This window comes from Labrus bergylta, chromosome 18 (assembly GCF_963930695.1).
Source record: "Labrus bergylta chromosome 18, fLabBer1.1, whole genome shotgun sequence".
NCBI classification, from domain to species: Eukaryota; Metazoa; Chordata; class Actinopteri; order Labriformes; family Labridae; genus Labrus; species Labrus bergylta.
Window position 1 is genome coordinate 11,511,959 of NC_089212.1, and position 25,285 is coordinate 11,537,243.

Consider the following 25,285-nt stretch of genomic DNA (forward strand, 5'->3'; position numbering starts at 1 on the left):
TTGTCTACAGAATCATCAGGGCCAAAAACAAACCTTTTAACAATTTTACTGCTTATGTACCCAGTGCTGGATAATGGATCCATCTTTAACAAGCAGGTCAAATGAAGGCACGTGGAGACTGGATTCATGTGTGGACCTCTGACACTGCAGCACCTTCTGGGTTCTCGTCGTTGTAGATATTTTTATCCTGTAGAAGATGCATTTTTAAAAAGTGTTAGCACTGTGACTGTTGTTCGATTTTAATAAAAGCATATCACATTTCTCTCGATGCTGTGTTTGAAAATAAATCTTTTTTTTTTTAGAATTTCATGAATTTCGACATGTGACAAACCAAACTCTCACCATCCGTCAGACTTGCATGATGTTGTCCTCTGATACAGAACATATGACCCACGGCTCGTTGGGGTTCCATGAAAAATCTCAGACCTTAACTGTGTGTCCTCTGTGGATGAACTAAAGAGAAAGAGAAAAGGAAACATTATTACAGCATGTCATGTTAAATCGAGCAATAACACACACGTGGGGATTAACTGACCAGCAGCTCAGGAACAGCGTCCTCAGCATCCTCTGGAGACTGTTCCTCTCTGGGGTCCCAGACGTTGAGCCTCCTGTCAGTACCGCTGGAGGCCAGGATGGTTTCATTATGAGGGGACCACTGAACCTGTCGGGTAGAGATGGACCACCATCAACAAGTCCGTAACTGGTCAAAAGAGTTTTGTTCCACTGACAGTTGTCCTGTTTACAATGATTACATACTACCAGAAGCTACATGGGGCCGAGCCTGCTTACTACTTGGATGGGAGCGTGCTGGGAATATCATGAGCTTACTTTTGGGCCACTGTGGATCAGTGCTGGAGGGAATACTCTCTAAACCGGAGTGTGGAAAGTTTGATCTCCAGCTCCTGGGGATCCTTGGGTAAGACGCTGAAGCTGAATAGCATCACCAGTGGTGTGTGAATTTGTATGAATGGCATTTGGTAGTACTGATGGGCACTTACTGTTGCAGGCTCTGCCATCAGTGTGTGAATGAGACAGGCAGTGTAATGGCAGCTTTCAGTAGTCTAGAACTAGAAGTCTAGAAAAGCTTTACCATTTACAATGTATGCAGGGCTGCCAGGCAGATCAGTTCATATGCAGCATTGTAATTTAACATGATTAGTGAGCTACAGTGCTCCATGAGAATGTTTTTGTTCGACTACAGTCTTCTGTCTGTTAGTGACTAATTTTTACCAACATTTAAAACTCAACAAAACAAAAGTTATGCCACAAAATCTGCAGAGACACTTCTTACTTGGAAAATCTCGTCCTTGTGCGACTCAAATGAGTGCAGCTTGAGTTTCAGGTTCCTCAGGTCCCAAAAGAGCCACGGTCTAAAAATGAAAGTCATCAGATTTGACAAAATGTGAACAGATCCTGTAAAGTGACGTGAGTGAATCTACCTTATCTGCCGAGCCACTGGCAAGAATAAACTCGCTGTAGGGATTGAAGGACAGGCAGTTGACTTCAGCTGTGTGTGCGTCCACTGCATGGCTCGGTTTGGAGGTGTTGTTGGACCGCATGTCCCAGCTGTGCCCAAGCAGACAAAAGCTCTGTTGTTAAAGAATAGAAAGGTCAAACTGGACAACAACTCTGTGTCTTGCCTTGGACGTCATCGCAAATTTGTTTTCAAGCCACTTACATCATGAGCTTCTGGTCATCAGCCACAGATCAGAAGAGTGACCCGAGGAAACATCCTCCACCACAGCAGTGTGGCCTGTGAAGATGGTCTTTGCATCCAAAATATTTCCCTCCTTTGGCCTGGTGCTGATGTCCAGCAGGCAGATACTGTGGAAAAAAACAGGGTGTATGAACATAAGTTAACAGCAACAACGACATTAGATGGAAAAATGCAGATTTTCTGTGATAGCTTTCTTACGTGGTCATCAGAAGCACTGAGGAGGCAGCCACTGGAGTACAGGTTCCAGGAGAGGCCGTAGCCCTCTTTCTGGTGGCCTCTTAATCTCAGATCTGGGGTACACTCTCCAGAAGGGTCTTCATTAACAGGAAATCAAAGTTATCCATATTGTTCAGAACTACCCTGTTGTTGCAAACATCGGAAATATTTCCAGACAATGCATTTTGGTTGTTCTCTTACCAGGTTTTGAGGGATGTTTTGCATAATCAAAGAGCAGCACGTCACTAGAGGGGGTCTTGGTGGCAATGATGTAAGGATTCTGAGGCATGTAGCGAGCTCGGTTTACTTCTCCCTCGTGGTTGATCTTGATCTCAATCTCTATCTTCTGGGTACTTACAGACCGAAAGCCTCCTAGCTCTGAAATGTCAAATGGGTTTTAACAAATGAAAAACTTGCTGAACAAAGGTTGTTGAACACTTCAGGTCACACTGCATATTATTTACAATAAACTACCTAAAAAAATTATTTAAAACCAAATACATGAAGATTTTCTGCAGCTATCTTTAACTTTATAAATACATTGACAAGAAGCATAACTGACACATTGTTTTTCTAAATTGTATTGCTTTAAATGACAGTAATCTAAACAACGCACAGGCCAGAGCAATTAACAGGTTTTTTTTTAATCTCTGAGTCATTTTTTTGTACTACTTTCAATCATTCGTGACCACATTAAGCGTATTCCGTCTTTAACAGCCATATTGTGCCGTAGTTAAACGAGTTAAATTAGTAATACTGGCAAAAGGGAGCAATCCAGACTATAAACATTAAGCCGTGCGATGGCGAATACAACAGGACTGACCAATCAGAGCGCACCAAACCGGACCGGATGTTGACGCAACATCCGGAATAACTTCCTCATGCTGTAAGCAGCTGTAACGCATTGACACAGTAAGTATACGATTTCATCATTTAAGAAAACGTTAAGAAAACTCACAATGGACGACCGTGAGTTAGACCTGACAGCGGAACAAAAAGCCACAAAGTCAAAATACCCTCCAATCAACAAGAAATATGAATGTAAGTTACGATCAATAAAGTATCTCTGTGTTTACTAAGCCTGTGAACTGATCCCAACACTTTTCTTTACACTGTCTCTAACTTATCTTACCTTGATTAAAACCATGTGTGCGCTCTTATTTAAACTGTATCTGAATAAAGTTAAATATGTCATACTTTACTGAATATGATATGTAAGTAAACCCAGCTTTTCTATGTTGCTGCTATAAGCTCTCAGCTCATTATGTCTCTTTTAATGTTCACTGTTACAGACCTGGATCACACAGCAGATGTTCAGTGAGTGTGTTTTAAATTGTTTGAAGTTATGTTTATTTTTTTATTTTTTTTATTAGGTGCAATAAAGTGACAAACTGGTGATATACAAATGAGGGACAAAAAAACAAACAAACAGCGTAGGTCAGGACAACGACACCAAAATACAATAAATAATAAAATAAAACAAATAAAGACAGCAAAATACGCAGACATCAATAGACACACATCGCACTACGAACAGAAAAACTACAAAACGATATGAAATACCTAAGAAAGGATACAAAAAGTGAAAGAAGCGATAGAGAGAAAGAGAGAAGTGGAGGGAGAGAAGGTGCTTTGTAAGGGGGACTTGAGAGGTAGAAGAGAGTTGAGCAGTGTGTATGGTGTGTGTTGAATATGTTGATGTTAAACAGTGTTGTGGTGTGAGAGGTGAGAGTTTGTGTAATGATGATGTTTTAGCTGAAGTTGACTGCAGCCGGGGTTTTGGGTTTGGTTTGAGCGTTTGATTTGATTGGAGGGGAGGATGGAGGGAGAGGCAAAGTTGTTATTTTTCTTTTCTTTGGCCGGGTCCTGAAGTTATGTTTATGTGTTGTACAGTTGCCATTAAACTCATATATTCTGTTCACTCTCCCAAGAATTCACTCCTGGGGAAGCTCTCTGGAGGAAGCCTTTGAGCAGTGTGCCATGGGCATGTTCGGCTACATGACCGATACAGAGACGGTGGAACCAATTGATACAGTTGAAGTGGAGTCAGAGGGTAGGAGTATAGATAGTTTGATATTGTCTTTTGAACATAAGCCTAAATCATTAACCTTTCTATCCTCAATCAGTCGTGCAGTCCTGCCATATCAATGATACTGAACTCTATGCTTACTTTTTCCTAAAGGTGATGACATGGAATCTCTTCTTTTCCACTTCCTAGACGACTGGTTGTACAAGTTCTGTGCCGATCTCTTCTTTGTTCCCAGGGTGAGTATGTCAGTCAGTAGTTGGTGTTTGTATATCGTACGTTTTTGAAATGTGGAAAAGTCCTTTTTATTAATTTACTTTTACGTTCTTCTCTTGACGTATTTATGTGTTACATCCTCTAGGAAGTCAAAGTTGTGCACTTAGACAGAATACACTTCAAGATTCGCTCCATTGGGTAAGTCTAGGTACCTCTTCACTTACATCTTGTGTACAGTTAGAAAATGGAACTAAAAAGAAGAAATGTTCATCAACTTCAGAAAGAAATTATCCTTACGTCAGCTCTGCATCGTCACGCTCTAAGGGGAGAACACAGAAATGCATTAGATAGCACTCTGCTCATCCAGGATCAGGGAATGAGCACAGAACATAGTAACAGACCCTGCATGTACTTATCCTGGCCTCTTGCTGTTTCAGAACCAACCCCCCCACATCGTCTATGGAAACTGAGAATGAGACCCTTAAAAACAAATTTACCTCCCCCTCCATTTATTGTTAACAAAAAGAACCTTCTTGCAGTCCCCAATCCTGAAAGTAAACTGCAACACCTTTCAACACTTTGCCATCTTCTGCAGGAATCTATTTTGATTTGTCTATTCATTCTTTCAAGCTGCTCACAACTTTGCTCTATATATGTTTTTATTACAGTTGGGGTGAAGAATTCTCTCTGGTTAAACATCCACAGGTAAGCTCATAAACTTTAATATTATAAAGATATTGTTTAAGAATAGCATTTGAAGATTGTCCATTCTGAGTGTAATTCTGCAAAGTACTATTACAGTAACATGTATATTTAATAGGGATGTAAAGGTTAATCGTAAAATTGTGATAAATAGATTCAAAGGTGTCAAGATTCACATCGGTACTCTGAAAAACTAATCGCAATAATATGGTGAGCGACATCAGCTGTAGATTTTGAAATTGAGGATGCACCATCATCTTTTAAATCGTTGGTGTGGAAGCATTTTGGCTTCCCCAAGACAGAAAATGAAAGAGGTGAGAATATAACAGACAAAAACTGTTTGCAATATATTGCAAGAAGACAGGAAACTACATAAATAACACAACCAACATGATGCAGTATTTAATCAACACCACAATGAGAAGCTCCAATCACTGAATCATGAAAAGGCCAAACCACACTGACAAGTGGGTTTGCATCCCCTAAAGGAATCTTTTTCAGACCTAATTTGTCTACAGTCTCATTTTGTAAAATACATATTGAGAGAATTGTATCATATCGTGAGTGGAATGAATCGTTACATCCCCAATATTTAAAGTTTGTTGTCTTGTGTTGTCAATCCAGGGAACTGAGGTGAAAGCCATCACTTACTCCGCAATGCAGATCCATGATACAGAAAAGCCGGAGATCTTCACCATTATTGATATCTAAAGATAACTCCAGAAGCAGACCAACTACCTGGTTCAATGAACTAGAACTGGTATATCTACAGGGCCAATTTAAGTGGTCTTGTTTTTACTATTGCACTGACTTTTGATTTATGTACAAAGTGGATTTTCTTCTTGAAGGTTGAATTGTTAATTCACTGAAGCATGTCTCCTAGTTTCTCAGGATTATGGTGCACTACAATACGAAAGATCTCTGAGAAGTACGGATCAATGATATGACGACGATATCTCACAAATTACATCATTTCAAGAGTCACAAAACCTTTCAACAGAAATGAGACTTGCAGTACTGGAAATAATACATTATGGAACAACACTGCATAGGGAAAAAACTGAAACATTTTCTTAAAGTAATATGGAAATTTAAACATGTTTTTTATTTCACATAAATCAGCCTCTTTTATGGTGTTTTTTATGACACATTTGAAAATGAACTGATCTGATGAACTTTATCGCTGTAAATGAATCAAAGAATGTCTATTTTTTGCTGTGGGATAAAATAAATAATACCTTGACTATTTTGTGACTTTTAATCATTCTGCAGGAAAAGCACTCAGTTAGAATGAAACAAGGAGATCATGAAGATAAACTCGATCAGCCATTACATCCAGGACTATGCTGGTTACTCTTGTTTAAACACTGATGTAACATCTGGATTGTAGTTTTGCTCGAATAATAACCACGATGCTCCATCCAGCTGAAACTTGCTAAAGTTTAAAAGTTCATTTGTCAAGTTATTACAGTGTATACCTGCTGTTTGCGTCTTTATTATTATTGCATTAGTATTTTATAGTTGTTATATTGTTTTTATTTCATTTTGGGCTGAGCAGGCTGTTTAGTAACTTGAATTGCAGCAATTTATCCTCCTTTATTCAGGCAAGGCACCTCGCATAGTGAGCAAACCAAATGTTTCTTTCTAGTGTGTGCATGCTAACGAATAATGAAATTCAACTGATAACAGATTGTTATTGATATACTCGATTGTCTGTTTTGGGATGAGAATCATGGTGGGAAATCTCACTCAACACAATTAAACTATTAAGAGTTTGCTTGTATCATTTACTGTGTATGTTTTGAACTTTTGCAGATTATTCGCTGTTATTCACAAATATATTCAAGTAAAAAAAAACACAAAGAGAAGGGCCAGGGGCATCAAATATTAGAAGACAATAAGAAAACATAAACAATGACAACCGATAAAGTCTTGATAATCTTCTCTTCGGAGGTTTTGTCATTATCTTGATCCCTTGATGACGTCATTGTCTCCTCCTCCCTTCACACTCAAATGCAGCTGCGCCATTCCTCCTTTGTCCATTGAACAGAGGGATTCGGTTAGCAGAGGAGAAAACACCGGCTTTGCAACTTGACCATTTATTTAAACTCATCCGAGACCCTGCGGTTTCTGTTAAGCTTACGAACAGGGCAAGGCTTCGTTCGTAAATACAAAGAAAAGAAAAGAAGCAGCGCTAAAAAAAAAAAACCCCGGTTCATCAACGTTATGAGCCAAGCGAATGGTAATCAAATCAAATCTGAGTCAGTCATAGAATCAAGCCCAGCACATCAGAAAAGCAACATGGAAGATACTAAATACCTCCCGGAGCTCCTGGCTGAAAAGGACAGCTTGGATTCATCGTTCACCCACGCTATGAAACTCATTTCTGCAGGTAAACGTGATTGTGCTTTCTTGTTAGCGTGTCGAAGCTAAAGAGATGCTAAAGGCTTTGAGGCCTGGTGGGGTTCCTCTCTCGGTCGACAGAGGCCTGCACAATGGCGCAAACAAAAAAAACACGTGGCTGTTAGCAATGTGTGTCAAACCTTTTTTTTTTTTTTTAAAGGGAGAATAACTAAAGGCGTGTTGTCTATTTCCCAAGGCAGTTAACTAATTCTGTAACACGGCTCATTGTGTTGCAACAACCAATGTGTTTGATTGTAACCTACCTTAGCAATAGAGCTAATTGTATAGCTACAGTTAAGAATTTGGACACATGTTGCAAGGTACATGCACATTTTGCAAACGTATGTGCAAATAAAGATGTGTTACCATGTCCTGATACCGTCTGTGAATGCATTTAAGAACAAGAACATGATTTCAAGTTAAAATAAATGGACATTGTTTGAATTGGAGCACGCCGCTGCTGCAAGATGTTTCCTCGTTTTCGATATTATAGAAATGTATAGCAATTGCATCAGAAAGCAACCGACTTTTAACCATTTTGACCTACCCACAGAGATCGAGAGGATCGAAAAAGGTGAAACTAAAAAGGAGCCAGAGAAGGAATCATATCTGGACCTATTTGCCACAAAGAGCCACAAACTCAAAGAGCGAGTCCTCATTCCAACAAAGCAGTACCCCAGGGTGAGTCTTTTCTTTTTCCATTCAGGGTATGAAAAGTCTCTACTGTCACCAAGGGAGTAGAGACTGTAAAAGGCACCCCCCCCCCCCCCCCCAAATTGCATTTCCTTGATATGCACCTGCAGTTTGCACATGCCCCAATAATCCTGTTAGCTTAACACACCCCTTCTTCCTCCAGTTTTATCGGCCCAGGCATTTTGGTCAAGTCATGTGCCAGGTGCCCTACTAAACTGGTTTCTGCATGAATAATTTACAGTGGCCTACAAAAAAAATGCAGTGTTGTGAAGAAAGGGGAGCTGTAACCACATGGGGCAGAGTAGAAAAGACCCGTTTTTGTGATGAATGTGACAGCCACAGCATTATTTTATGTAGTGGCAGACTTGCTGTGAGCCTGCATCCTAACTCTGTTTTAATAAAGCAAATTTCATTTCTGTATGTCCCACAGGTCAATTTTGTTGGTAAGCTTTTGGGACCACAGGGCAGCACAATCAAGAGACTTCAGGAAGAGACTGGAGCCAAGATTTCAGTGCTTGGAAAAGGGTCCATGAGAGACAAGACAAAGGTATGCATTGATTTGTTTTCCTTGTACCATTGAAAGGGTTTTATTTCTTACAATAACCATGGAGCAGATGTTTTCTACAGAACAAAAATAATTCTGACCTGATATTCTTTTTCAGGAAGAGGAGCTAAGGAAGGGTGGTGAGGCTAAATATGCCCACCTGGCCATGGAGCTGCATGTGTTTATTGAGGTGATGGCCCCTATACCAGAAGCTTATATGCGCATGGCTCATGCCATGGAGGAGGTCAAGAAGTTCCTGATTCCGGTAGGTGTCCAAAAAAATACTTCTTAGGCTTCAAACTGAGAATTGAAACTAAAGTGGAGAGTTTTCTTCTTCGACCACCACTATGGAATGCCTCACACTGAACAAATGTTATCTCATGTCTGTAGGAGCCTGGTGAGCATGACCCCTACATGGACCCTCACTTCCTGAATGGATCCCAGGATGGTTCAGGCAGAGGACGTGGTGGTCAGTATGGAAGGGGCAGAGGTGGACCACCTGGTGCTGGAGGACCTAGGTAGGAGCCTGATTTTCTGACAATAACATTAACCTGTACCACTGCACAGTCTAGCATCATCATGCAGAGTGTTGGTATATTAAAAGCCCAGGAACCTTTTGACCGGGACCACATAGAAAAATATGTTGTCAATTTAAATACAGAGGCTCACATTGCTGTTTTCTTTCCCATAGGGGTAGAGGAATGCCACGTGGTGGCCCTCGTGGAGCAATGCGGGGTGGAGCGCCACGTGGAGGACCAGGAAGAGGCAGCGCTCCCAGAGGTGCACCTTCTGGCAGGGGTGGACCACCTTCTGCGCCTAATAGAGGGGGGTCAAATCCCCGCTCTAGAGCCCCTACAGCAGGTGCTCCAAGGATGCTCCCCTCTGCAGCTATGTCCCATCAGCAGCACCAGGGTCCTCCATCAGGATCCCAGCCCAAGGCTGAGGGCTATGAGGACTATGTAAGTTTGTTTCTTCTCTTTGCATGTTTTATTTTTTTAATGGTGCCGAGTTCTGTGAGCTTTCCCTTTCATTGTAACTTTCATGAGTTTGCCTTAATATGTTTTTGCTTCGTTCATAGGCTCCTTATGAAGAGTCCTATGCTGAGCCTGCCTATGAAGGATATGACAATTATTACAACCAGCAATCTGCACCAGCGTAAGTCAATCATTTGATGATCTGCTTATCTGTACTTAATTTAAAAATTACAGGAGTACTGTATTAACACTTATTTTCCACCATCAGTGACACTGAATATTATGACTATGGACATGGAGAGGCCCAGGAACCTTCATATGAGCAGTATGGTAAGAGCTAGACTCGTAGCACACACTTACACATGCGCACTGAAAAGCCTCGTAGAAGCTCTTATCTGCCTCGCTCGGAATGTTAACGGTTTGTTCCCTTGTTTCTCTTCTCTGTTGTTGCAGCTCAAGACGAGTGGGACAACTCATGGTCCAACTCTGGGGCTGGAGGAAAGGCCCAAATGTCCAGGCAGACAAAAGGATCCTATAGGGAGCATCCATATGGAAGATACTGAACGGCTACTGGTAGAGAGTTGCTATGGCAACTGTCTTAAGATTGTAACTCGCTGAACATTTTTCAAAAGTAATTTCCCTCTTGTTTGTTCACCTTTTTTATGGTTTATTTTATTTTTTTAAACTCGTTAAAATCGTTTTTTGAGAGGGGGGGGTGTATCATAGAGTGCCAGAAGTGGAACGTGAAAGGTTTTTCGTTGTTTACCTGTTTCCATTTAATGTTTGTTTCAGTTGCGTAGATGGCAGTTAAGGTCCTAGTGACATAAACCTAACAAAGGAACAAGAGCAATGTTTTAGTGATATTTGATGGTTAGCATTTTAAGTTAATTGTTACTGTAAAAATGTGATTGTGGCGATAAACTCCTCTCACGTAGACTTGATTTTTTTTAAAGTCCTCCATTGTCAGGACACAAATTATGCATAATGCCTCAATGTAATTTTTCTATAACTAGTTAACGATCAAGTCACAAACTCAAAACACAACCCTGAGCAATCTAGTTTTGAGAAGTCACAGAATCTCCCAAAATATGATTGACCTTTTTACAAAAAAAAAGATTCTATTTTTGCCACCCATTACAATTGGTATGTTATCTGTCCAAGTTATACCTGCAAAAACGAATTCATGTCAAGCTCGAGGGATTACAATCCTTATTGTGTGTGAGAAAAGCTGCAGCCAACTCAATATTTTGTACATAATCTTAGGACAACTGTGTATGCTTTAAGCCGTGTCGTCTCTAAAATGCATAATGCTTGTGTACCTTTGGCTAAATAGGATTCTTAATATATCCCAAAATGTCTTTCTGCAGTGCGTGTTTCAATAAAGTTTCTAGTTTCTTTTTAACCAATCTAAACATGGTATTTTGCCTTTGTTGTACCAAAGGAATGCCCTCACTTTGTGAAAGTGGTCCTCCGAGGTTTCTCAACAATCCTGAGAAAGCTGTATGTATACCCGTCAGCCTGGCAAAAAACGAAAACAGCAGTGTTTTTACAATGACCTTATCCACTACGTCTGTTTTCAAAACGTACCTTAATGACACCTGTAATGTCACCTTCAAAAACAAATAAAGCTCATCATTCCTTGAGATAATGTGCTGCCAAATATATCTTCTACCTGAAAGTGATATAGTGCTTGACCATGTATTGTCTTTAACCTCTAGTTAGTTCAAGCTCTCAAGAGAGCAATGTATCTTCAGCCACTTGAAGTAACTGAATTTCAACAGTATTTCAAATCAAGCTTGCAGGGATCTTACTTGACTTTGATGCAAAGTCATGCTGGCTGGTTATATAAAAGAAAAAAATCGCAGAGGAGAGGATTCTAAAAGCCTAAAGATCGCCACAAGAAGGTAAAACTAACCCCAACACTCATTTGTTAGAATTTTATTTTGTTTCTGTGCAAAACATCAAGTAATGCAAGTCATCCAAAACATATTAAAACATTCAAGTACAAAATTATGCTATCTGTAGATATTCCGAGCAAAATAAGCGGTAAAAAAAACAATCAGAAATGGTTGTGATGCAACTCTTGCTCAAATAAATCTAATAATGATCCATTCATTTCTCTCAATACTTCTCAATTTCCATCTTGATAATTACTGTAAATGTAGATAATTGAAAACTTAGGTTGCACTCAAAGCGCTAAAACATCCCATTGGGGGACAAAAGCCCTTCAGCTTGAGTTGCATGATACTTTTGTAGTTTAAAGCAAGTTCTGCATGTGTTGTCCACTTTGTACATGAAAGCACCGTTTGTGTCCAAGATCTCACTTCTGTTTCTTTTCTTAGGTTGTCAGAACTGTGTAAATGCAGTTGAAACATTAACTCCAGCTAACCAGAGATTTAAGGTCAGTGCGATACATTTTTGCACATGCAAGATTTTTTTTGGTCCACTGTGAGATGTTGTATCAATGTGTTTCTCTCTCTCTCTCTCTTCCAACAGGCCCATTGGTAGTACCAGGAAAGAGCAAAGGCCTTGCAGTGTCTCTAAGACGGATTCTTCCTAAACAGATTTTTGTTTTTAAAGGTGCAGAGGAAGGCTGTAGATTTTCTCAGACCCTTCTGACATTGTTGATGCAGAGAAAAAATGTGTGTTTTTACATTTTTTTTAAAATGTCCTTTTATACAATATTTTTATACTTGAGAACTTTGACTTGTCTTTTATGAGAAATAAAAAAGTCTTAATGCGAATTGTGTTTTTGTTCTACAAGTCTATATGATGAGACGCTTGTGTGATTGCTCAATGACGGTCACTTTGTTGGAGCCTAGTTTCACTGGAACTGAATTGGAGAACATTGATCTTGTAGTTATGTCATCAATTAATGGAACAGAGCCATATTTACTCAGGAATCAATGTATTGTGTTACAAAGCAATTCCAAACAAAATCTAGACTGGTTTAAAGCTGCTCCTGTTATATATTTAAAACAGAAGAACAGTGCTAAGAATGTTGCATTAAAAAATAAGTAGCCTACTTGACATCAAGTTAATTATAGAAAGAGGTATTAATGGGAAATAAACATATAATGGTTAATATTTTGATCAGTTGATTCCACTCGCACTCTTCCTTGTTTGTGTTGATATAAAAGTCTTAAAATACATTTTCAAAATAAAGTGCAGGACCCTGAGTGAGCAGTCATCAGAAGGGCTTGATAAACATTTGTCTTCACTTCACGCCGGTTATATAGTTGCGAACAACCCAACCATTATGACATTGAATTAAAATGTTCCCACAGTTCATTGCATAGGCAGAGAAAGTAGATCATCTGTCCCTTGAGATAAGATTGGAGGAGTATCTCTTTAAGTGACTCTCCTCCCACAGCTCTCCAACATACCCGCGCCCCCTTCTATCAGCGGCTCAGGCTCACATCAACAATGACTGTCTCCGCTGATTTCAATGATAAACACGCCAATTGCTCAATAAATATTATGCAAATGTACATCGTTTAGATATTATCTATGCAACAAAGTAGCTTCTAAGACATACAACCAGACACTGGCATTGGTAAGCGAACATTTTCTTGTCTAGCCTGTTCCGTAGGTTTGTTTGGAAGCTAGCTGGGTAGTCCGAGACATTGCTAGCCTAGGCCTCAATCTTTGTATTTAATCAAGCATGGTGTTTGGCGGACAGACCTGGGTCCGGGGCTCATTGTACCGGTCCACGTTGTCTCCCCCCCACCCTCTGCCTCGTGTTTGAAAATGAACCGGCTTTTATCTAATAATTGACCAGCGAAGAGATGTGATTATGTTGCTAACTAAGCTATATTGTTATGTCAGCTTCCGCAAAGCCTGCACTAAGTGAAAGGATGCTATGCAGCTAATAATAAACATGTTTTAGTGCTGGCTGTCTGTCATGCATATTAATGCAGGGGAATGTTCGCACTGCAATTAGTCTTGCATGTGCTTTAAATATGAACAGAAAGTTGCAAATGCATATTTATGCAGTTTGTTACTTTGTCTTTTTTTTTTTTTTACTGTATATTATGAATTCTTCCTGTTGTACATTTCACAGTGTGTTTAAAATAATGAACATCTATTAGTTCATTAACATCACTTAACATGTACAGATGATTCTGCATGTATTGTTGGGAGTTCAAGATCAGCACTCCCATTTATACTTGTCAACCTGCTCAATTGTTGTGAACAGGAAACGCAACACGGGGAGGGAGGAATCATTCAGACTTGCAGATAACTCGGAGAACTGAGCCGTGAGTGTGTCTGCGATGGCTGGTGGAAGGAGAGGGGCAAACCGAACCACATATTGCAGACCTCCACTTAGCGGCGAACCCGGCTCAGTCAGCAATGGCAACCACTCCACCAGCTCCCCGGTCACAGGGGTGCGATCTCGTACTAGGTATGTGTGGATTCCCTCTAACCTGGGCTGAGGAATGCACTCTGACATGTGTTTGTCATGCTACATTTATCCTAAATTATGACATAATTGTGATACAACATGATAAATTATTGTTTCACATCTGCAGGAATGGTTCAGGAACATGCATGTCAAGCCCCCCGCTGGCTGCACAGACAGTGGTTCCTCTGAAGCACTGTAAGATCCCTGAGTTATCCGTGGATCGTAATGTGCTGTTTGAGCTCCACCTTTTCTTCTGCCACCTCATTGCCCTCTTTGTCCATTATATCAACATCTATAAGACTGTATGGTGGTACCCCCCATCACACCCTCCATCACACACATCACTGGTGAGTTTTGAGCCAACGTTTATAGACTGATGATCTTGTTTATTAAAGTTAAGATGTGTGTTTGGGTAACCGTACACCACTGTAACGCTGTTGTTTTGATGTTTACATGAACTATTAGCCTTAACTTGTCCTCTAGGTCTGTGCATGTCTGAGCATTTATGTTGTCATATAACAATAATCCTAAATCAAGTCAATTTTTTTTTCATTTTTAGAACTTTCACCTCATTGATTATAACATGCTGGTGTTCACGGTCATCATACTGGCAAGGAGGCTAATAGCAGCAATTGTTAAAGAGGTAAGAATTCTATTTTTGGCAAAAAAAATGTAAGAATTAAATTCTAAAACACAATAGAGCACACAGCATTTTTTCTGTATTTCTTTCCAGGGCCAAAAACAAAAACACGATTTAAACTGATATTGATACTGGACTGGTAAAATTGGTCTTGCACTCTGTTTACTAGCCTCTTATACATTCCTGCTCTGAACAAAAATTACTGCACATAATTTTTTTTTTTTTTTTTTACTGCGTTCTGTATGATAAATGCAGTCAGTAATTTCAGTGATGCACTTCATTCCTGTCTCTCTTCTCTTCTTCCAGGCATCACAGAGTGGGAAACTATCCTTCCCTCATTCTATATTTTTAGTGATGGCTCGGTTTGCTGTACTAACGCTGACAGGCTGGAGCCTGTGTCGCTCCCTCATATACCTCTTCAGGACATATTCTGTCCTCAGTCTGCTCTTCCTTTGCTACCCGTGAGTATCTACAAGAAGGAACACACCATTTCACTTAGTTAGTTCATGTAGTAGTGTAGTATCAGGATGCACTCACAGTAGGCCCAGTTGTCCCGTATCGTGCTTAAGCATGATTGCCCTTTCTCTTTAATGAATAAAGTCCACGTTGTCTACCCATGCTTGTGCTTGTGCATGAACTGTACCGTGCCAATGCACAGATCTTCCAATCGGGCCAGGTCCAAGGAAGTGTACCGTGCTTGAGCACAGATGAGAGCTCTCACACTAGTCAAAATAACTGGACTTTAGGGGTTAAGCGTGCTTAGGCACGATACGGATTGCCTAGTGTGAGTGGGCCCTCAGTCTTCTTCCACTGATTTTCTTGGTTACTGTAATGTCATAATCTGTTAATGATTTCATGCATGCACAAAACTGGGGGGAAAAAAACTCCTGAAGTTTTCGGGTTGAGCTGCATGCGTGAACGCATACAGACACATGAACTCTAAGAGGGCTGATGGGAGATTTCAGCAAGATATTATTGTGAGTGAGTGCATATGTGAAAACGTCTGTATGATTGCAAGTCCTCAACATTTCCACGACCCTTGCCTGCAAGTCCAGAGTCCACTTAGGAAGTCGATTAGATGCTTCTGTTGTGTCAGTTTTACAACATGCATTGCTCATGTTTGACAGCCTCTGTTTTTTTGGTTAGTTTTTATTTAATATTTTATTTGTAATCTTTGGAAAACAAGCTGTGTGTGTTAATAGTCTGAAGAATGATAACTTTAGCCATTGAAATGTTGCTTGTTATGTTTGTAGTCATTTCTTTATTTTGCATTGAAATGGGGAGCTTTACTGTAAACACTGATTTGAGACATTGGTTTATAAAACTTGTATAACCTGCTGCAAGTAAAAAATGATCTTAAACAGTGAAGCCCATATCCTATACATATATGCTTAACTCTTGAGGCAGTGTTGGCCTAGGGACCTGGGTATAAATTAAGTTATTTGTATCTCTTGTTTTCCGCAGTTTTGGTATGTATATTCCATTCTTCCGGCTTAGCTGTGACTTCAGGCGGGTAGGTCCTCTCTCCCCCATAGCCAGCATCGGCTCCAAGGAGGTGGGCAGCATGGGCCGGGGCCGGGACTACTTAACCGTGCTGAAGGAGACGTGGAAGCAGCACACCAGCCAGCTGTACGGCGTCCAGGCCATGCCAACTCACGCCTGCTGCCTCTCCCCGGATCTCATTCGCAAGGAGGTTGAATACCTCAAGATGGACTTTAATTGGAGGATGAAGGAGGTGCTAGTCAGCTCCATGCTCAGTGCTTACTATGTGGCCTTTGTTCCTGTGTGGTTCGTTAAGGTAGGAATCTGTCGGATATCCTGATTGAACCATTTTTTACATTCATACTTTTCAATGCCTCTCACTGTCCCGACATTGTTCCACTTTTTCCCCCTCAGAGTACACAATATGTGGACAAGCGCTGGTCTTGTGAGCTTTTCATCCTGGTGTCAGTCAGTACGTCCGTCATCCTCATGAGGCACCTGTTGCCACCTCGATACTGTGACCTGCTTCACAAAGCTGCAGCTCACCTGGGCTGCTGGCAAAAAGTAGACCCCTCGCTCTGCTCCAACGTTCTTCAGCACATGTACGTAGTATACACAGTTAGTTTGTGCACTTGTAATTTCAATCAAATTGTGAAACCTCACCCCACTCTTCTTCTTTGCACAGATGGACTGAAGAGTACATGTGGCCACAAGGAGTACTAGTCAAACATAACAAGAACGTCTACAAGGCCATGGGTCACTACAATGTTGCTGTTCCATCAGATGTGTCTCATTATCGCTTTTATGTGAGTAAATTAAGCGTAACTTTTTCAAAATGTAACACCCAAAACAAACACAACGATTAGGAGATGCTTTCACATTAGAGTTTAACTTGTTAGCCTTGTCATATCATATTTAAAAAAATATTTGTAATTTATCAATTCTTATTACCTCAACTGATTGAATAATATCTGAAAACATATTTATAGTTTTCTTTAAAAAAAAAGGCATTTAAAGTAAAAATGCTTATAAGACTTAAGGTGCACTATTGAGGTTGGTGTGAAATTGGAAATTGGAGAAGTGAAACAATTCTATGCTGTTTTCTGAACTGAAAGCACAAACTTTATTCACACCATAACTTCTCATGTAGCATTTTATCTTCAGTGATACAAGGACTACATTTTCCTCTGAGGATAGTTTGTGTACTGAGTTATAAACATATACCAGAGAATCTGTACCCTTTTCTGACTTTCACATTTCTTTACCAAAACTCCATAGTGCACCTTTAAAACAAAATAAAAAAGTAATAAAAGATGTAACTTGAGTCAAGGCATTTCAGATTCATTCAAGCAATCAAAACCTATTTCTTGTCAGCTGTAAGTTTGCTGTGATTTTCTCCATGATAAAATATTTTTTTTAGTTTGTCTCTCTGTTGTATCATGAACTGTTTTGTAGAGATTTTCGATTATGGATAGAAAGAGTCTGTATTTCCATCTAAAAAATGAGCTACTTACGCCTCCTTTATCTGTTGACTGACTTAATCTCGTCTCTCCCTCATCTAGTTTTTCTTCAACAAGCCTTTACGAATATTGAACATACTCATCATCCTGGAAGGGGCAATGATATTCTACCAGCTCTACTCGTTGATATGCTCTGAAAAGTGGCATCAGACGATATCGCTGGCCCTGATTCTCTTCAGCAACTATTACGCCTTCTTCAAGCTGCTCAGAGACAGAATAGTCCTTGGAAAGGCATACTCATACTCCAACAGCTCAACGGACCAGAAAGTCAGTTAGACTTCACTTACCATTGGTCGCTTTCACTTTGGAACAACACAAACATGCGTAAGAGCTTGGTATTTTTTCTACAAACTGCATTTTGTGTCATGTTTATGTTCTGATCTGCCATAATAAAAAAAAAGATATTTTTGTATTACTGTAAAGGTTTGATGTTGTTTTTTGTTGTTGTTCTAAATAATGACCCTTACTGTTGCCACACAAGGCCTCTGCATTTAAAAATAGTTACAATTACAGTAAGTTTATTACAGTGAGTTTTATATCTATGTGGTTATCACTTAATACAACATTTTTTAAAGTCAGATGTTAATACATTTATAGACTTTATCTGAGAGAAAGTATTTTCAAATAGTGAAATGTAAACACATTTATTGAAATAGTTTTCAAAGTAAGTGTTTTCTTTGCAAATAAAAAAGGGTGGATGTTTCAATTCTGTATTAAAAAATTAAATATAACAATTAGACATTCAGCTGTTTGTGAAACTTTAGAAGATCATGTCCGTTTTCTATCCTCCACATACATAAACATCATATTCTAGAAACCTCTTAGTTTCCAAACACAAACTGAAGTAACCTTGCTGGCATCAGTCATGTCTCCTTAGAAAGCTTCCTGCAGAACTACGGACAAGAGTGATCCTCGTGCTTTTGCTCTTCTTAAAAGTCTACTTTAATCTGTCTCAAACATTTTTTTATTATTATTACAGATATACCTTTCCCCCCATGGTGAATACTGCTCAAATTGATAGTGGTTGTCATATTTAAAGATACAAAAATGAAGAGGGTTTTAAATAATAAATTTTGGCGCCCCTGTGTGGCATGTTTGTAGTACTCTCAGGTCCAGCATGGTAAACCACTTTGGCAAATACATAATTTAAATAACATAAGGGGAAATAATTATCAGGAGTTCATCTTTGTTGAGCAGTAGTACACAGCTTCCTGGTCCTTGAACCTGTCTTACAGACCGCATAGTTAACAGCGACTACTGCACAGAGTGTGTGTGTGTACTGGCCATAGACTGTAAATAGGTACTGGCCCTTTAAGAAGGATAAAGACGACTCCGCATGAGCCGAGCGCATCGATGCCGCGCTTTACATTTGGTCGGTGATTTACTTGAGTGCCACGGGAAAAAAAAATCCAATATTAGCCTGGTCGACAAAGATCCATTCGTGTGAAGTCAACACTTAGGTTTTATACGGAAGCAGGAGATATGTGACGCTGTTTACTCTGTTGCTGGTTTGCTCTCTGGTGCGTAATTGATGCGGTAAGTCTTATTTGTGCCATATGTGGACGATAAATAAGCGCATACGAAATCCTTTACGCCGAATTCAACAGAACTGGAAAGACACTGCCGTCTGTCTAATATCTGCGTTCCTACAATATCAATTTAATCCAAGTTATTACGTATTTAAGCGTATAAAGTTGCTATTGTGTATTACTGTAGTGGCCATCTTTGTATTCTAATTTGAACGGAGGCTGGCGCAATGTTTTGGAGATAACAGTTTTTATTACATTATATGTATTATATCATCCAACAATAATAATAATGTGGCAAAAGCCCAGTGCCGATAAAACAATGACTTTAATACTGTCGATATGGTTTATTACAATGACAACTTCTATAGCCTGCCAGGTTTGAGGTACTAGTATCACTGAAAAACAGCTTCCTAATATAAAATACCACATAAATGTCGCCTATATAAAAATGTAACCCAATACAAAGTCATGCTTTAAGCTACTTGAGGTAAGATATGAAATCTATCTCAGTGTTGTAGGCTCCATTTACACTGTAAAGATGTTTTTTCGGGTCACTCACTGATTGTAAGTAGATCAAGTGTAGACTCCACTGTCCTATCTTCTAGATAAGTCTCAATCATAGTGCACTATATTGATTTTCTCCTTCATCCATTTATGTGAGAGTAATGTACATTAGGTCCATTTGTCTAACATACAAATAGCTCCTCTAAGGACTCATGTTTGTCCTCTCCATGCATGTGTTTTGTAAAAGAGTGAAACAAAAGACTACAGCTGTATCCATTTATGGAAACATACAAATAGCTCCTCTAAGGACTCATGTTTGTCCTCTCCATGCATGTGTTTTGTAAAAGATTGAAACAAAGACTACAGCTGTATCCATTTATGGAAAAATGTAATAATTTCAAGAAGTTTTTATTTTTATTTTTTATTTGTTTGGAAAATGGCCCCTAAAGTGTGCCTCTCTTTTGTTAATCATCTGTCTTTCCACTCTGAGGTAGACATAAAAAATATCTTTAGGCTGATGTTTCACTCCCGCTTTTACACCAGCGAAGCATCATGGGGAGAAACAAAACCCCTTTGTTTTCTTCCATTAAAAAACGTAATCTGAGTGTAAGCCCTTTTGTAGGCAGAATAGTGTTGTGCTCTTCCTCACTGTAACTTTCCATTCAAATCACAGTTGATTTGGGGTTTTCTTTGACATATATATGGGGGCAAGGCTGTTTAAGTTAATAAAAGCAATACTGATTACTGTTTTTATTGCAGAGTGTGCAACACCCTGCGCTGCAGCACTCATTTTTGCCGGAGTCAGGATCCTTCACAGAACCAATTCAGTGAAGGCTCCTTTTCCTAGAGCTGCAGGTTTTGAACTTCCTACCTTTGTTGTCACAGGACATCCTGAACACTACACATTGCAGTGCCCGCCTCATCTTATCCCCGAGAGCTCCACTTAAATGAGAAATAATGGAAGACAAACGCAAAAAGCGGAGCCCTAAGGTGTCGCTACCCCAGCCCCCTCCTCCACCCATCAACCCCCGCAAACTCACCGTCCTGCCTGCAAGCAAAAGTGCCACCTTCTCGCTTGGCTTGCCGCAGCCCCCCTCCCCTAAGAACAGAGGCAAATACAAGCGATCCATCGGAGCACCTGGGCAGCCCAAAGAGGTGTTCGCCACCGTTGTAGCTCCACCAAAGATCACAAGGTTTGTGTCTTAATGTAACACCAAAAGAAAATAAAACACGTTAGAGGTTTCTTTTTTGTTGTCCTATCAGTTCTTATTTTCAAACAGAAAATGTCTTAAATCAGATCATATTTGATTGAACCTGGTTTGGTTGTTATGCTTTATAACAGTAAAATAGGGTTCAGTAAAAAAGTCATTCTTAGATGAGGCATGATGCATGTCACCTTAAAATGTAAACAATGATAGATACATTAAATGCTGACTTAAAAGAGACAAAACCACAGAATGTGTGTAATTGTGTTGTTATCTTTCTGTTTTTCTTCAGGCCCCCCAAGGAGAAACCCAGGGCCCCCCAGCCAGCAGGACCCAGTAAAGTGGTCCAGTCTTCCCCCCTGCAGCACTCTTTCCTCACAGATGTGTCCGACGTGAGAGAGATGGAGGGAGGCCTGCTCAACCTCCTCAACGACTTCCACTCAGGCAAACTGCAGGCTTTCGGTAAGATAACCTCGATTAGAAAGGCCACCAGGGGAATATTCTGTTTCAGGTCAAGAGTAAAGCCAGTTGAAAAGTGGCTTTGTGAGACCAATCAGGCTGGAATCAAATAGCTCTGCAGCTATTTTTGTACCTGTTGCCATGGAAATACTTGTGACTTTGCTGTAGTCTCTCTGCAACCAAAATAGATGGTACAGAGTTGAGAGAAGTTACGCCTGTTGGGTTGAATTCCTCTGATTCGTAGGTAAGGTGTGCTCCTTTGAGCAGCTGGAGCATGTGCGTGAGATGCAGGAGAAGCTGGCCCGACTGCACTTCAGCCTGGACAGCCATGTGGAGGAGCTGTCAGAGGATCAGAGGAAGTGTGCATCCGACCACAACCTGGAGCACCTGCTCTGTAACGTAAGCTCAAACCACCACAGCACAAAGCCCTTCTCAAGGAAGCTTTTTCATTTGATAAGAAGAGATATATAATCTCATCAAATTTAGCTCAACCCTCAATTCCAATAAATAATATGTACATCCTTATCTGGGTCTTGGTAGAAAGGATTGAAACATCAACATGTGACATTAAATCTTTCCTCTGAAACTCTCTTCGAGTTTTGTTGGTTTTGTAGTTCCCCAGTGAAGAGTGAGGCAGAATTCACTGTTGGTTTTTACAAATGTTAAACCTGAGGCTGAAGAGATGAGTTCTTACATAACCCAGAAATAATATCACCTTTTTACCAGATAGACATTCTGCTTGAATAAGGAAAATGCATTAGGTTGGTTCTTATTTTTCTCTCTTTGACATTTTAAAAAGTTGGTGCTTAACCCAGGATCTGCTCATGTCTGCTCGGTGGCTTTCAGAATTACATTTGCAGATTTTAACTAAATGAATTCCAACACAATGACTTGATAGTTTACTCAAATGTCTGTTGATAAAACTGTGTAAAAAAGGTTTCCCCCACTAAAATTTTTTTTTTTTAATTCATGAGCCACACTTGTAAAACAGGTTGTAATTACATTGATTAAAATTGAAGTTCCTTTATGACAGAAGTGTATCACTTCTTTTTCTTTCATTTGGTTACATTCAGTAAAAAAAAAAAAACAAGATTGGAAACAAGACAAAAACAAAACAATGACATCAAATACATAAAGTTCCCCCAGTAAATAAAGTTTTAAGACCCTCAAACCTAAAACAAGAAAAGTGCATCAAGGGTTCTGTTGTATCCCACTTTTAACTAGAAACAAGTTATTTCCATTAAATATGATGTTTTGCTACTTTATTAGAGTTTGTGGTGATTATTTTTTTCCTAAAGGTTATGACATAGCACTTTATTTTTTTTTTTTAACAAAGGCTAGATTCAGATGTATCTACTCAGGTATCTACTCTTATCAGTCTGTATCCAGGTTCAGTGACTCAGCTCATGACATTAAGAATGACCTACTATAACCTCCTTTCACCTTTTAGCTGTGAACCTTCCTGGTCAGCAGATCTGGCATAAAAGAAACACAATATACTAAAGACTGTCTTTAGGTGACTCATCATGTGACAGTGTCCTCATTGTTATAGGCTCTGCTCATTTTTTACTATGTTCAAATGTGTAATATCATCCCGTACAAACAGGGATGTGTAGTCCAATAGTCCAATAATGCCTTGAAAGTGTTTCTATTGTTAGCATGTTGTGTGGCTCCTGGTTACCCTCGCCCGGGGCTGGTATGCGAGCTGTGGGGAAATTGTGCTGTTATGTGTGAGGGAGGTGAGAAAAAGCCTTCAGCTCATTAAACTCTCTGCTGCCAGGAATACTCTCTAGCTGCAGCAGAGGTGTGTAATCGCTCCTCTGAGCAGATGGGCTGTGAAGTGACTCTGCTTAGCATGGAATTGAAGGCTTGCTTTTGTAAACAGCGTAGTCTGATGAAGGGCTGTTGGTTCAAATATTGATCCAACACACACAGGCTGTTATGCAATATGATCACATTAATAATCGCTCTTGTGTTCTGACATATCTTTTTTCTATTTTTGGCTGTTATCCTCTTATCCATTTTCCCTTTTTGTTTCTATAGCTGGAGGAGCTCAGCACCTCAATGTATCCTTTCCAAACTGAATAACTCTTTATCAATGGGAGTCACTGCCCAGATGTTGGAGTTTATTTAACCCTTTTCATTCAAAAGTCCCTCTGCATGAATCCTTAACGTGTTCGCGTTCAGACAAAAGCTCCACTTGGCTGAGAACCAGGACCTGCCGAAGACATCTGGGCCATGACAAAGGGGGATGGATGACCACCTTCTACTCCTGACGTCTAACCAGTCCAGGTCTCCATGGCATTAATCCAGCTGCCTTAGTAGCAGAATGGAAAGGTCCACAGGAGGAGGACCTATTTTTCTCTCTCCATTTGGTCAGTGAAGCCAAGGGAACAATGCAGTGACTCATAAGCAGCAGAGCATTAAATGATCACTCAACCAAAATCATAAACCTCCCATGTAAGGCACAAAAAAATGATCAGAGGCTTTACTGAATAGTTCTGTGAGAAGAAATGTGTTGTGCTCAAGTTCTCAGAACATGCTTGGCTCCAAATATTAGTTACATCATTTAGTAACAAGTTGAATCCATGTTACAAAAAGCACATTTCATGACAGCTTAAGAAATAACACTATTTCATTTTTTGCCTGTTTTTTTCTTAGTTTTTTTTAAGTTATTACTCTCTCTGAGGAACGTTTTATTTTATACCTGTTTTTTGTTTTTGTTTTTTTTACATACATTCAGAAAGTACAAGTGTCTTTTAAGGAAGTCAAACTGTAGCTATACTTGACTCGCAGCATATTAGGCCCTTTTGACAACACCACTGTGTCTGGCCTTGAACTTTAAAGGAGTTTCAGTTTTGCTATTACGACAACACTCCCTCATCGTTTTTTATATATTTGTTTTTCAAATGTAATACTGGGAAGCAGACTGGATTTATGAGAGGCTGTATGAACCTTTATATTCACTGGATTTTAAAGGGACTATGTGGAGAGCTGTTGTACAAAATGTACCTTTGAATAACTTATAAATTAATTGTTTAATGTTTTGAAAATGTGCAGTAAAGCTACTGTATTTGTTAGACTGGTGGTTTAAATTGACTGTTTTTTTGTTTTTTTTAAAATCAGGATTTCTTTAAGGCTTTGTTTTAGTATACAAGGGCTCATCAGCATTGTCACTGCAAGCACAAGCTAGTCCACCCTGCTGCTGAGATGCTTTAAAATTGTACTGTGACATGAAGAACACAGGGAGTCTGTTCAGTCGGACACAAGACAAATACATTCACTGTGTCCCATCTCACTGTGTTAGACAGCACTCAGAGTAATGCAGCTGGCGTAGAGCTCTGTACAGTAACGTTTCTAAATGGCAGCTACTTTCATTGTTTAGTCATTTCAAAATGTGTCAGCGACGCATCTTGGGTGTAATAATAAATCCCTGACAATCAAATTAGGTGATCAATCGGAGACATTGAAGCATGTGATGCATTCGACTGCTTGCTCAGCCTACCTCTTTTCTAAGGTTTTCGCCTGGAGCCGCTCTAAAAGCATCTTAAAACACTTCTCTTCCTGATTGATTGAAGATCCTTCACCTAAGGGCTCCATCTGGTGTGAATTGTCATAACTGATTAACTCCTGATTATTTTCTCCATGAATCAATCTGCTTGTAGTCTATACAAATCAGAATATACTGAAACTGGAAATCAACAGTCCCTAAACTCAAACACAGTCACTTTGCAAAGATGTGAAACAGAACATTTGGCACTGGATGAAAGAGAATTCTTGAGAACCCATAGAAAACTGAACATGCTTGCAAAGAGGTTTGACTAAATGATTAACAAACATCTTGTTGCAGCTCCACTTTACAGTAAGCTCTTTTCTGTTTGATGTTTTAAGAGCAGCAATGAGCTGAAAATATGAGCTAGTCTCAGTCAAAGCATCAGAAAACTTGTGAAAGATGTGTTTTTTTAGTTACTGTACCCATGAATAAATATAATTTTGAACATTTTAAATGCCTTTCATGTGTGTTACTTGAGTGGTATTATATTCCTTTTC

At 39.6% G+C, this 25,285-nt stretch overlaps 5 protein-coding genes across 9 annotated transcripts; 4 read left to right on the forward strand and 1 right to left on the reverse strand.

Moving 5' to 3' along the window:
• Positions 1-341: 341 nt before the first annotated feature.
• Positions 342-2,728, reverse strand: LOC109981313 (histone-binding protein RBBP4-like). The gene is made up of 7 exons (XM_065966092.1): positions 2,135-2,728; positions 1,916-2,031; positions 1,679-1,824; positions 1,440-1,589; positions 1,292-1,370; positions 536-661; positions 342-453 (listed from the first exon to the last, which is right to left on the reverse strand). The coding sequence occupies exons 3-7, from the start codon at positions 1,681-1,683 to the stop codon at positions 421-423; spliced, it is 393 nt and encodes a 130-aa protein (XP_065822164.1). The 5' UTR covers positions 1,684-1,824; positions 1,916-2,031; positions 2,135-2,728; the 3' UTR covers positions 342-420.
• A 64-nt stretch (positions 2,729-2,792) lies between these two features.
• zbtb8os (zinc finger and BTB domain containing 8 opposite strand) lies at positions 2,793-6,120 on the forward strand. The gene is made up of 7 exons (XM_065966091.1): positions 2,793-2,974; positions 3,226-3,250; positions 3,865-3,986; positions 4,116-4,198; positions 4,321-4,373; positions 4,844-4,880; positions 5,502-6,120. The coding sequence occupies exons 1-7, from the start codon at positions 2,893-2,895 to the stop codon at positions 5,586-5,588; spliced, it is 489 nt and encodes a 162-aa protein (XP_065822163.1). The 5' UTR covers positions 2,793-2,892; the 3' UTR covers positions 5,589-6,120.
• A 766-nt stretch (positions 6,121-6,886) lies between these two features.
• khdrbs1a (KH domain containing, RNA binding, signal transduction associated 1a) lies at positions 6,887-12,235 on the forward strand. 2 transcript variants are annotated; one of them, XM_065966090.1, is made up of 11 exons: positions 6,887-7,269; positions 7,834-7,961; positions 8,404-8,520; positions 8,636-8,782; positions 8,908-9,035; positions 9,209-9,476; positions 9,596-9,672; positions 9,760-9,821; positions 9,945-10,122; positions 11,834-11,892; positions 11,988-12,235. In XM_065966090.1, exons 1-9 carry the CDS (start codon positions 7,104-7,106, stop codon positions 10,052-10,054), a joined length of 1,203 nt encoding a protein of 400 aa, XP_065822162.1. In that variant the 5' UTR covers positions 6,887-7,103; the 3' UTR covers positions 10,055-10,122; positions 11,834-11,892; positions 11,988-12,235. The 2 variants fall into 2 exon arrangements, with proteins under 2 accessions (XP_065822162.1, XP_020485692.1); XM_020630036.3 differs by having other exon boundaries at positions 6,888-7,269; positions 9,945-11,892.
• Positions 12,236-12,863: 628 nt separating this feature from the next.
• Positions 12,864-17,960, forward strand: tmem39b (transmembrane protein 39B). Its single transcript, XM_020629963.3, has 9 exons — positions 12,864-13,047; positions 13,690-13,896; positions 14,024-14,243; positions 14,456-14,539; positions 14,843-14,997; positions 16,001-16,334; positions 16,433-16,620; positions 16,704-16,824; positions 17,581-17,960. The coding sequence occupies exons 2-9, from the start codon at positions 13,766-13,768 to the stop codon at positions 17,812-17,814; spliced, it is 1,467 nt and encodes a 488-aa protein (XP_020485619.2). The 5' UTR covers positions 12,864-13,047; positions 13,690-13,765; the 3' UTR covers positions 17,815-17,960.
• Positions 17,961-18,844: 884 nt separating this feature from the next.
• On the forward strand, positions 18,845-25,242 carry ccdc28b (coiled-coil domain containing 28B). 4 transcript variants are annotated; one of them, XM_020630164.3, is made up of 6 exons: positions 18,845-19,074; positions 20,331-20,764; positions 21,069-21,238; positions 21,480-21,634; positions 23,279-23,301; positions 23,423-25,242. In XM_020630164.3, the coding sequence occupies exons 2-6, from the start codon at positions 20,529-20,531 to the stop codon at positions 23,475-23,477; spliced, it is 639 nt and encodes a 212-aa protein (XP_020485820.1). In that variant the 5' UTR covers positions 18,845-19,074; positions 20,331-20,528; the 3' UTR covers positions 23,478-25,242. The 4 variants fall into 4 exon arrangements, with proteins under 4 accessions (XP_020485820.1, XP_020485819.1, XP_020485821.1 ...); XM_020630163.3 differs by having other exon boundaries at positions 20,457-20,764; XM_020630165.3 differs by having other exon boundaries at positions 18,845-19,058.
• The last annotated feature ends 43 nt before the right edge of the window (positions 25,243-25,285 follow it).

What these genes read in the sequence shown, in the direction of transcription:
- LOC109981313 (XM_065966092.1), bottom strand. An exon ending in ACAAGGACGAGATTTTCCAA is followed by an intron (nt 662 to 1,291) that starts GTAAGAAGTGTC and finishes TCTACCCGACAG; the next exon opens with GTTCAGTGGTCCCCTCATAA. An exon ending in ACGCTGTTCCTGAGCTGCTG is followed by an intron (nt 454 to 535) that starts GTCAGTTAATCC and finishes CTTTCTCTTTAG; the next exon opens with TTCATCCACAGAGGACACAC.
- zbtb8os (XM_065966091.1), top strand. Translation starts at nt 2,893, where the DNA reads ATGGACGACCGTGAGTTAGACCTGACAGCGGAACAAAAAGCCACAAAG. An exon ending in ATCTCTTCTTTGTTCCCAGG is followed by an intron (nt 4,199 to 4,320) that starts GTGAGTATGTCA and finishes TACATCCTCTAG; the next exon opens with GAAGTCAAAGTTGTGCACTT. An exon ending in CTCTGGTTAAACATCCACAG is followed by an intron (nt 4,881 to 5,501) that starts GTAAGCTCATAA and finishes TTGTCAATCCAG; the next exon opens with GGAACTGAGGTGAAAGCCAT.
- khdrbs1a (XM_065966090.1), top strand. Translation starts at nt 7,104, where the DNA reads ATGAGCCAAGCGAATGGTAATCAAATCAAATCTGAGTCAGTCATAGAA. An exon ending in TATGAAACTCATTTCTGCAG is followed by an intron (nt 7,270 to 7,833) that starts GTAAACGTGATT and finishes ACCTACCCACAG; the next exon opens with AGATCGAGAGGATCGAAAAA. An exon ending in CCTGGTGCTGGAGGACCTAG is followed by an intron (nt 9,036 to 9,208) that starts GTAGGAGCCTGA and finishes TCTTTCCCATAG; the next exon opens with GGGTAGAGGAATGCCACGTG.
- tmem39b (XM_020629963.3), top strand. Translation starts at nt 13,766, where the DNA reads ATGGCTGGTGGAAGGAGAGGGGCAAACCGAACCACATATTGCAGACCT. An exon ending in GGGGTGCGATCTCGTACTAG is followed by an intron (nt 13,897 to 14,023) that starts GTATGTGTGGAT and finishes TCACATCTGCAG; the next exon opens with GAATGGTTCAGGAACATGCA. An exon ending in TCCAACGTTCTTCAGCACAT is followed by an intron (nt 16,621 to 16,703) that starts GTACGTAGTATA and finishes TTCTTTGCACAG; the next exon opens with ATGGACTGAAGAGTACATGT.
- ccdc28b (XM_020630164.3), top strand. Translation starts at nt 20,529, where the DNA reads ATGGAAGACAAACGCAAAAAGCGGAGCCCTAAGGTGTCGCTACCCCAG. An exon ending in GCTCCACCAAAGATCACAAG is followed by an intron (nt 20,765 to 21,068) that starts GTTTGTGTCTTA and finishes GTTTTTCTTCAG; the next exon opens with GCCCCCCAAGGAGAAACCCA. An exon ending in AGGCAAACTGCAGGCTTTCG is followed by an intron (nt 21,239 to 21,479) that starts GTAAGATAACCT and finishes TCTGATTCGTAG; the next exon opens with GTAAGGTGTGCTCCTTTGAG.